Source organism: Colobus angolensis, unplaced genomic scaffold, assembly GCF_000951035.1.
Source record: "Colobus angolensis palliatus isolate OR3802 unplaced genomic scaffold, Cang.pa_1.0 Scaffold80, whole genome shotgun sequence".
In the NCBI taxonomy this organism is placed as follows: Eukaryota; Metazoa; Chordata; class Mammalia; order Primates; family Cercopithecidae; genus Colobus; species Colobus angolensis.
The window spans coordinates 9,188,999-9,199,753 of record NW_012121821.1 but is presented as its reverse complement, the minus strand read 5'-3'; the positions used below and the strand labels follow the sequence as shown (position 1 = coordinate 9,199,753).

At 33.7% G+C, this 10,755-nt stretch overlaps 1 protein-coding gene across 1 annotated transcript in view; it reads right to left on the bottom strand.

The window, feature by feature from the left end:
- TRHDE (thyrotropin-releasing hormone degrading enzyme) overlaps nucleotides 1-10,755 on the bottom strand; it is a 423,163-nt gene that overhangs the window by 50,897 nt on the left and 361,511 nt on the right. Inside the window, exons 13-15 of the mRNA XM_011929347.1 lie at nucleotides 4,265-4,412; nucleotides 2,091-2,188; nucleotides 1,549-1,656 (exon numbers count right to left, since the gene is read on the bottom strand). Coding sequence (XP_011784737.1) covers nucleotides 1,549-1,656; nucleotides 2,091-2,188; nucleotides 4,265-4,412 — 354 coding nt within the window. The remainder of the gene's footprint in view (nucleotides 1-1,548; nucleotides 1,657-2,090; nucleotides 2,189-4,264; nucleotides 4,413-10,755) is intronic.

Genomic DNA, 10,755 nt, shown 5'->3' with positions numbered 1-10,755 from the left:
TGACGAGTTGATGGGTGCAGCACACCAACATGGCACAAGTATACTTATGTAACAAACCCGCACGTTATGCACATGTACCCTAGAACTTAAAGTACAATAAAAAAAATAAAAATTAAAAAAAAAAATTGTGGCTGTATTTATTTTGGATAAATGTTTACTTCCATGGTCTGATTATATGTGGTAGAATTGAAGGAGGTGGTAAAAATAGCAAAAAAGTTTGTATAACATTTTCAGGTCTAATGAAATAGTTTTCAGAAGGCTTAGCAAAAAATCTTAAAAATTTAAAAAATGGGTACACTTTGGTTCTAGAGAAGACAGATGAAATACTGGATCGCTGTCTTCAAATAGATGACAGATCAATTGGCAGATGATACTGACAAAATGTTTTCCTTTTTAGCTTGCATAAGACCAGAAACAGTTAATTTAGAAGGCAAGCAGGAAATGCTACAGGAAGGTGAGGTATTATGATGCGTAACTAAATAATGTAGTGAAAGATTCCTACAGAGACCTTTTGAACAGAATAGTTACTCTTTGGTCTAGTCATTTAGATATTAAATCTAAACCTAAATAGCTCTTAACAAGACAAATACCAATTATTATTAAGTAGGTTATTCTGACTGCAGTTCTCTTAAGTTTATCCAGAACAAGTGTCTTTCTTTGTTGCCCATGGGATCATCCCTCACACGCATATCAGGAACAACCCTACTATTGCAAATAAAATAGCATCATCTGTACAAATCAGCCCCTAGCTTCTCTTCCTTTTAGGAGGAAAGACTCTAGTTATGGGGGCCAAAAACTGGAGAGGAATGGATATCAGTTGTTCAAAGTGTAAAAAGAAACAGTACATGAATACTCTTGAAAATATAAAGATACCTTAAGAAGGTTTAAAATACTGTAGGCATGATACTAACAATCTTTGATTATGTTTATGTTTAGTATTCCTTTCACTAGCAAGTGACATTTAGCACAGTATTTTTTCCTCAAAAGTAATTTAATTAAACAACTTTAACCTCATATATTAAAATACTATATGGCAAAATTCTAAGATAAGATACAAGTTTAAGGTCATTGTCAAGGGTCACTGAAAAAGGAAAGATCTTTTTTCATAACCTTTTATTTTTAGTTTTTAATATTAACATTTGTTATGCTACTTTGTTTATGACATATGCTGGTAATTGTTTTATGAATAAATACCACAACCTTTATAAAGAACCTGAAACAGTCTGGATTGAATTTCATTATTTTGTTCTCATGAGATAGCAGAGCTTTCAAAACTTGAAATAAGGTGACAACTTATATATATATTTAAAAATAAAGATCTAAATTAATAAAGTTAGCATAAACTCAGTGAATCATTTCAAAGATACCTGTATTGTGACTTTCACACTATTTATTGCCTTGGAAGCTGTGAGTCTGATACAAAATGTTGCTGTATGCTTTTGTTTTTCCTTGTCTTGTTTTTCTCCAGTTGGTAAATGAAATACATCCACTGAGAATCTGAAAGCACTATTAAATAATATCAGAAATACAGGAATTGGCTCAATTTACCTGTTCCTGTTGCTGGAAATCCAATCTGAAATAAGAGTTGATGCCTGTTGGTGACAGTGCTTGTTGCCAAAACTGCAGGCCAGCATTATAACTTCTCTACGTAGTTCTCTAGATATCATCAAAAGGGAAACAAATTAAAAAGAAAGTGAGAGAAATTCATTCCCTAAATAGTAGATAAATTATTAACATAAGAATGGTTTTTAGATCTGGAAATCGTATGCTGCTGAGTAAAAGTCACTTAGGCAGAGTGGAAGTTAAACATACTAAAAGTTTAACAGTACTCCAGTGAGAGGCATGCGTTCCGATCTCAATATCACCAATAAAGGTAGATCTTAAATTAAAACACAGCAAGGAAACGTCTTTGTTCTCAGGATCAGGCAATGGAAACTGTGCTACCCAGTGACAGTCCTCTCGGGAAAGTGAAATGTAAGATGAAGAATGAAAGGAAGATTGTCTCATGCTGCTAAAGTCACAATGGCACTAGTAGTACATTATTGTACAGTTCTAGGGGAAAAGAAGAGGATAAGAAAATAAAACAGTACTCATGTTGGTAGGATGCTTGAACAAGAGATCCATTAAAATTATTTTTCGGCCACCCAAGCTTGATATACGTTGTTGCAACTTGCTTTAAAATATATTCCTAAATGGGGTATAGAACAGATAAAGATAAGGTCAGTTTAAAACTTCTGTATACTGATAATTAAAATTCTATAATAAAATTAAAATATTCTTAAAATGTACCTACTTTCAAATATCAGTAAAATTGTAAGTAATGTTCTATTATGATTTTATTCAATTTAATATTTCATATATCGAAAATAGGGATAAAATGCTATTGGAATGGTACAAGTCTACTCTTCTTCCTATTAAATCACTAATTTGCACGAGTAAATATTTTAGATGATGACTTTTGTAACAAAATGAGGAAAATAAATAATATTGATAACACCTATGAGTATATATGTACAAATGTATATAGATATACTGTATGAAAATGGACATCTATTATTTATGCATTTTATATCAACAGGGCATATTTAATGCAAAACTACTATGTTGGCCCAACCAACAGCCTAGTACTGATGAAGCTGAGATACACAGAACTCTTCAGTGTAATTATAATGGTATTTCAAAGTCAACAATTCATTCAGCTAATGACACATTTAGATATCAGTATCAAGGTAAGGCATGCTCTCCCTCGCTATTTTTTGTTTTTTTTTAGACAGAGTCTCCACTCTGTTGCCCTGGCTGGAGTGCAGTGGCAACAATCACGGCTCACTGCATCCTCCACCTCCTAGATTCAAGCCATCCTCCCACCTCAGCCTCACGAGTAGCTGTGACTACAGGCACAAGCCACTACACCCAGTTAATTTTTGTATTTATTTATTTATTTATTTTTTGTAGAGATGGCGTTTCACCATGTTGCCCAGGTTAGATCTCCCTCATTTTAATGTGGTTCTTGAATTTTGCCAAAGGAATACAAGCATTGAAATTACAATGAAAACAATTCTAAACTGTTTATTGAAAACAAAGAATCTGACATGATACACTATTCTAATATACAAATATATTCAAAAATATATTTTACTTTTACAAAGGTTTAATATTGCAGTGTCTTTGTGTTAGGGAGAAATTAATGTGTAATATTTCTCTAGCAGGTAAAAAATCATATCATAACTATAATGGCCCATTTATTTGCATGTCTGTTCTAAGGGCTTAAACAAAACTAACAATGAACGTAATTATTCCCATTAAAAATCATTAAACAGTTTATTTTCTGTAGGTTTAAAGTAAAAATAAAAAGGAAGGAATTCTGATGGCCATCAGAAATCAGATGGCTCCAATAAAAAGATTTTATGTCACAGGAATCCACTTTTCAGTAATCCCAAATGTGCATGTTAATTAGTATAGTCAGTAAGTTATAAAAAATAAGATAATTTTATAAAACACAGAGCAGTCTCTTACACTAACTAAACGAAAATAAATAGTGTTCAAAGATCATGGAAGGCACAATGAAAAGAAATTTAAGAATCAAAAGGCTCATGAGCAGTACTTAATCCTAATATTATTGAAAATGATTATTAAATCAGATTAGGTGGCATGAGCAGTGTAATTTTGGTTTACTAGGTTTTGAGTTCAGAAAATCTGGTCAGGTAACAATTTGGAATGTTTGTCATGTCTTCTTGTCTATTTGGATTATCTGTTGTTTGCTTTCCTGTATCCCCTTGGACCCAATTATGAATGGGCTTTTGCCTCAATGTTGATCTTATCCTTGTTAATTAAGGCAGTGAATTGAATTCACTATGCCCTTTTGGATAAAAATAATGACTAAGAATCGTTACTGAAAATGCCTATATTCTGTTAAGATCTTTGGGATCTTTCCACCCAGGTTAAGTCCTTTGCGAACACAGAGCCCGCTAACTCTTGGAAAGTAAGTTTGAACTTTAAAACTTTGCCATGTATATTTCTTCTTTAATTCTGGGGCATTTAAGCTTAATTGACACTTTTAGGTCAGAGCAAAAGGTAGCTTTTGTATTAAATTTATTCTTCAAATAATTGTCATCTGTGTTGCATAGACAATTAGGACAAAAATCAGGATAACACAAACTAGAAGAACAAACTAAAATAACTTGGGATCAGTTGCATACATAATAGTAGAAAAAGAATAAAATAGTGTATCTTCTAAAAATTAGAAAGAAAAATTATATCTTTTTACATTGAAAACGTTGTAGTTTTCCATGCGGTCCAGTAATTTATCTAGTGGATAAAGAGCTCGGCTGGCAGCATGCCATGGAAGAAAATCCCTCTCCTCAGACAGGTATCTGATAATCTCCAGAGGAATATTCTGAGGCAAATAGCCAGCCCTGCAGTTAAAAAAAATAGATACATGATGATGCACAAACGAAGATTTTTACTTACGCAAATAAAAGACAGAAAAGCAAGATTCATCATAGTATAAAGAAAGCATATTCAGTGCTATAAAACTAAAATTACTCACTTTTAAAATATAGTCGTACTTAGGATGCCAGTGCCACCTTAATATATGCAGAGTTGGACAGTTAAAAATTTATGAATACAAAAACATCAGAATGCATATTTTTTTAAAAGCAAGCAATTGCGGAATATAAGCAAAATCAAGCCTAGATATGTTCCTTCACAGAAGCTCTTCAGAGGTTAACAGGCAATTGAAAATAATTGATTACTGAAATGCAATTTCAGTTTCTCCATGTATTGTCTTTACTTGTCATTTAGCTCAGGGTAATGATATTTAATACACATTGCTTTTTAAAAGATCATCAAATTAAAGTGTCAATTTGCAGTTCTGGGTGTTTGTTAGATTACAATATTAGCATGTTTTTCAAACCTTTTTTTAAGTTGCTTTCCATAACACTGATGAAAATCTGAGCTAGGTTTTAATAAAGTCCAAATTACAAAAATGTTAAAGGAATAGCTTTTTTTTTTTTTTTTTTTCTGAGATGGAGTCTCGCTCTGTCACCCAGGCTGGAGTGCAGTAGTGCCAGCTCGGCTCACTGCAAGCTCTGCCTCCCGGGTTCACGCCATTCTCCTGCCTCAGCCTCCTGAGTAGCTGGGACTACAGGCGCCCGCCACCACACCCGGCTAATTTTTTTGTATTTTTAGTAAAGACGGGGCTTCACAGTGTTAGCCAGGATGGTCTCGATCTCCTGACCTCGTGATCCACCCTCCTCAGCCTCCCAAAGTGCTGGGATTACAGGCGTGAGCCACCGCACCTGGCCGAGAATAGCTCTTTTCTTCTATTTTTTTCCTTTCAAAATAAAATATGTCACCTTGAGAACCAATATCAGTTTCCTTAGAAAATACTAAATTGTACCTTTTAAAAATTATCTTAATATATATTGTCTGTAGTTTAAGAGGCCATATCAAGAAAAGAAGCCAAAAAGAACTATATATCTCTTTTTTCCAGTGGACTGTAGGTAATATTCTAGCAAAATCAAAGCAATATAAATAAGAGTCCACAATGCATTAAAAGATGGTCTTAGCCTTGATGTCTTCACTGCATATAGTGACATTATGTATTTTGGTGGAATTTTTCAGCATTGATATTTGCTATGGTTTGAATGTTGATATTTCCCTAAAATTTATGTGTTGGAACCTAATATCCATTGTGACAGTATTAAGAGGTAGGGCCTTTGGAAGTGATGAGGTCATGAGGGCTCTACTTTCATGAATGGGATTAATGCCCTTATTAAAGAGGTTCCAATGCGTTTTCTTGACTCTTCTTTTCAATGTGTGTGCAGCAAGAAGGCACAATCTCTGAAGCAAGCTCTCATCTGCTGGAAGTTGATCTTGGACTCCCTGGCCTCCAGAACCATGAATAAAAATTTCTATTGTTCCTAAATTACCCAGTGTAAGGTATTTTGTTATAACAGCCCAAACATACCAAGACAAATCAACTGAATGCAGACTGTTAACATAGGGAAGAGGGAACTATGAAAGCTAGAAAGCCTGGTTGTCCTGCTTATCTACATTTCACACTGTTATTTTGTAATATAACAAAATTAGATGGACCTTTGTATTTGTGCATGGTTGAAAGTGGACAGGGAGGAAACAGAGTCCTTTTCATCTTCAGTTAAAATAATTTTTCCATATTATTTAGTCTTAATTCAATGTCACATGCAAAAATTACCCTACGGATGAATATTAGCTTATAACTGTGCTTATAATGTTCATAATAAAAACAAATTTTGAAGAGGGTGCTGCAGTTTTCTTTTAATTAAAACAAAAGAATGTGTGACGTGCTAATGATTTTGATTCAATCATAGTACAAGATCAACCACAGGTTCATAATTCACATAAATAAAATAGTGAGCAAACTTCAAATTTCACATAATTTAAAAATCTGAAAATTTATGATTTACAGTGTACCTAGATTTGTGCCACTTTTTTCCTGTGCAAATTCCATTTTATACATTTTTGAAGAAATAGCATGAAATTAGGCTATGGCAACAGTAATTAAATAAGCAACTATATTTTAGCCAGGACAACATCCCAATAATAACTTAAATTTTGATTTCACAGGTTTGTTCACTCCCTGAAAATGTAATACAATTTTTATTAAAATAATATTTTAGATTATGTCCTTAAAAGAAATGTAGCTTCCAGTAGTTCAGATTTTGTAATTTGTTTCTCTCGAACTTTTAATTCTAAATATTAATTAGTGTGGTGATTAAATATTCACCTTCTCTTTATACATGCCATGGATTGTATAATGTTAAAGTTGAAGATTTATTTAGAAGCCATTATTATTTTGTTAAATAAGAAAAGTAATGTATTTTTTAAAAAAACTTTTAGTAAGTAGCTCACTTATTACAAAACTTCAAATAAGTTTGGAAAGTTGCTTGAATCTCATTTCCCATAAATTTGGACATGATAGCTTTATGTCAATTATAATTTATTGTGTTTTATTTCATCTCTAAAAATGTATAGACATTATTTAATGATTCATACTTTGTAGGGAATTTGCCTGCAAATAAAAACGATGACAAATAATGTTATGGAAAGAAACTTAGATTTGAGAAAGAGCCTGAATCTGACTACTACCACACTCGTACAATTAGGAAAATAATTTATCTCTCCAGCCCTCACATTCTTTGTCTATAAAAGGATGGAACTAAGAGACACCCATTATAGCACAGAAAAGCTTTTAGTCTAACCTATATATCTACGATTTAATCTGCTGAAAAACAATTGTAATAATATGGGTACAATTTAACTATTTAACAGTTTGAGAAATACTTTGTAATTTTATATTATCCATTCTTTAGTTGCTTAATATGTACAAGTCTAGGAGACAGGACATGGATCTAGGTTTTATAAGACATCTGGCACTGTGTGAAAAAAATAAAAGCAAAGCAAACCTGATAAAAGTTCCAAATAATGGAAAGGCAAGTAAGGAAAACCACTCATTAAACAGAGAAATGGAGCAAGTTCTGTTTTGAGTCCTTTTGGCAGGGATCTCTAACTGCTCACCCAGATCCATGCTCTTCTCTTCTTCTTTAAATGAACTATACTTCACAGTTCTCCTGGTACTTAGGTGTGGTCATGAGACTGTGATCTAGCCAACAGCATATGAATGTGCCTCTCTGCCTGGGTTGTCCTTAGACATCTCCCATTAGGTCTTCTATGTTATTTTTCCTTAAGTGAAACTTCCAGGTGACCTTGACAGTCTTGTATTGAACATATCAAAAACCTGCCTGGGTCCCTGGATGACTGCATGACCGTGTCAATCCTCACACACACTCCTGTTATGTGAGCAGAAATAATTTCCATTTTATCTTACCAAATGTGTTTTGGGGTCAATTTTTTTTTAACAGCAGTTAACCTTCTTTAATGCCAACCTCGAATAGAATAAGCAACAGATTATACTCAAATTGCCCTCCTTCTGCTGTGGTACCAACATATGTAATTACCAACTACATAATTTTATATACTTGCATTTAAGCCCACGACATCACAATATGTAGATACACTTAATTGGGCAAGAGGATGATCAGCTTCATTACAAAATTAAGAACTGTAAGAGATAATGTTGGAGTATAGGTTACCTAGCTCAGATGCGTGTTTGTGTAATTGGCTGGTAACGATATCTGTGATTACTACTACTGATAGTGCAATCAATATAGGGAAGTATGTGGAATCCAGTGAATGAAACACAACATTAGCTCACTGTAATCGGCCTAGTAGGCAGCACACTTAGGGTTCTGATGGTGAAATGCAGTTTCTCTAAATTTGTATCACCACAGGGAAATGTTGCTAACAAAAATTAAAAATAGCAAATTTAAAGAATACATACTATATGTATTTCATATATAATTAAGTGTGTCCTATTAATATTTTAGGAAGAGGTTGTAGATTATACCTTTCTTCCCTACTATTGGAGTGAGGATGGGCATAAGAAATGATTTGGGAATCAAAGAAAAGACAATGAGAAAGAGGCAAATGAGGAATGTTACAAAAATAAATAAAAGATTGCCCATATGCGGCTAGACAGCTGCTCCTCCCATCCCTTGCTACATGCACACATATATCCTTCCCTCCTCCTTCTCCAATTTATAAGAGCTTGAAATAAAATATATCTTTAAGTGCACTAGATAATGTATTGTATAAGAAAGAGATTAAAACAAGACTATGTTAGCTGCTATTGAAACGCTCTGACCTTAACTGGCTTTGTTTCCACCTAAGATACAAAATTGCTTTTTAAAAACCATTCTGAATTCCTTTGAATGTTAACTCCTGAATCTTACTGAGATGGGTGGCTTGTATAGAAAAATAACCTATTTCACTCTGAGTTTTCTTTAAAGGCAATTGATTTCTGGGCTTGAAACTTAGAGAAATACAAATAAAACACAATTCTCAGATTCTTTGGAGCATCATACTCTACTCTTGATACTCTACATCATACTCTAATAAATGAATATTAACTGAATATTCATTTAAAGCCAAAAAACAGTCTCCTACATATTTCACAATGCACGCTGAAGATACTGTCACTGTCCCTTAGGGCACAGATTTTTAAAGCACTTGCTGAAATGCTTAATTATAAAGTCTAGCAGGATTTATCTATTTTTCATTATTCATTATTAAAAGGCTTTATACGCTCTTTGTGGAAAACCTTATGGCACAGATTGGAAATCCCAGTAGTTCTTGATGTACCATAGAAAAAAAGGGGAAAGACATAGGGGCAGTATCTCTGTCAACCAACAGCTCATTTGATCAGTTTCTAGAGAAAAAAAAAAAGATATCGTTCAGCCATTGCTTAATTGTCTGAAGAGATGTAAAAGGAAGTTACTAATTTGTAGCCCCATAAAATTAGCGATATAGTATGAACATTTGTCCCCACTCAAATCTCATGTTGAATTGCAATTCTCAATGCTGGAAGTGGGGCCTGGTTGGAAGTGTTTGGATCATGAGGCAGATCCCCCTTCATGGATTGGTGCTGTCTTCCTGATGCTGAGTTCTCATGAGATCTGGTCATTTAAAAGCATATGATGCCTCCCCGTGACTCTCTCTCTCTTGCTCCTACTTTTGTCAGATGATGTGTCTGCTCCTACTGACTTTCAACCATGAGTAGAAGTTTCCTGAGGCCTCCCCAGACACGAGGACTATGCTTCCTTTACATCCTGCAAAATCGTGAGCCAATTAAACCTCTTTTCTTATAAATTACACAGTCTCACATATTTCTTTATAGCATTACAAGAGTGGCCTAACACAATTAGTAATGTGAAAAGGTGCACAGAGAAGAGATCTCAGAGCCCCTCCTCCTTCTGCTCCTTCTCTTCCAGAAAGCCTGATCCCAAAATTGACTTAGGCAACTTTTTTCTGGTTTCAACTAACACTTTGAGAACACCTCTATTCATAATAATTATCAGGACATTAGTCATTATTTTCTCACAGTATTATCTTACTCACTGGCCTTAGCTCTTTCAGAAAATGAAATATGCTCTACCCGTCTTTTTATCCCCACAGCCTAATGCAGAACCCAGCACAAAATAGGCACTCAATAAATGGTCCTTAAACCAAATTAAATTATGGCAATAATGTCATAGCTTTTAAAAACAGGAGCACTGCCAAAGATACTATAAAACTTAAACATAACCATATTTTTAATTAAGTGTTTTTGAAGGTTAAAAAACAGCAGGATGAGAGAATTTTATTAGGGTGATATTGATAGTATTTTTTCTCATCTATTTTATTAATGACAACACATATAGAAGACAAGAAGTCCACTGCTATCTAGACAACAGTTTTACATTAGCGAGTCTATACCAAAATAAAATAGCTTTACAGCCAGTGAGCATGTAGAGGCATTATACAAAAATCTCTACTTTATTTTTCTCTGATTAGCAAATTACTTTCCTAGAAGCAATAGTGTTATTTATGCCATTCATTTAAATAAATTGATGGAAGGCTTAGAAATCTCTTTCTCCTAGTCAGAAAATTGGCAAGGGTAAACAACATGATTTCTAGAGTTCCTTCTTCAGTAAACATTTAAAAATTAAAAATAAGACATCCAGGAAACATTTATTTTGTAGCTTATGTAGTCTCACTACCACCATCATTGCATCCAGCATTTCTTCTCTATACACGCTTTCTTCTGTATTCCCAAACATAATATCATAAGAAATCAACCAAGCAATGGCAGCAAAAGCCAAAATTGACAAATGGGAT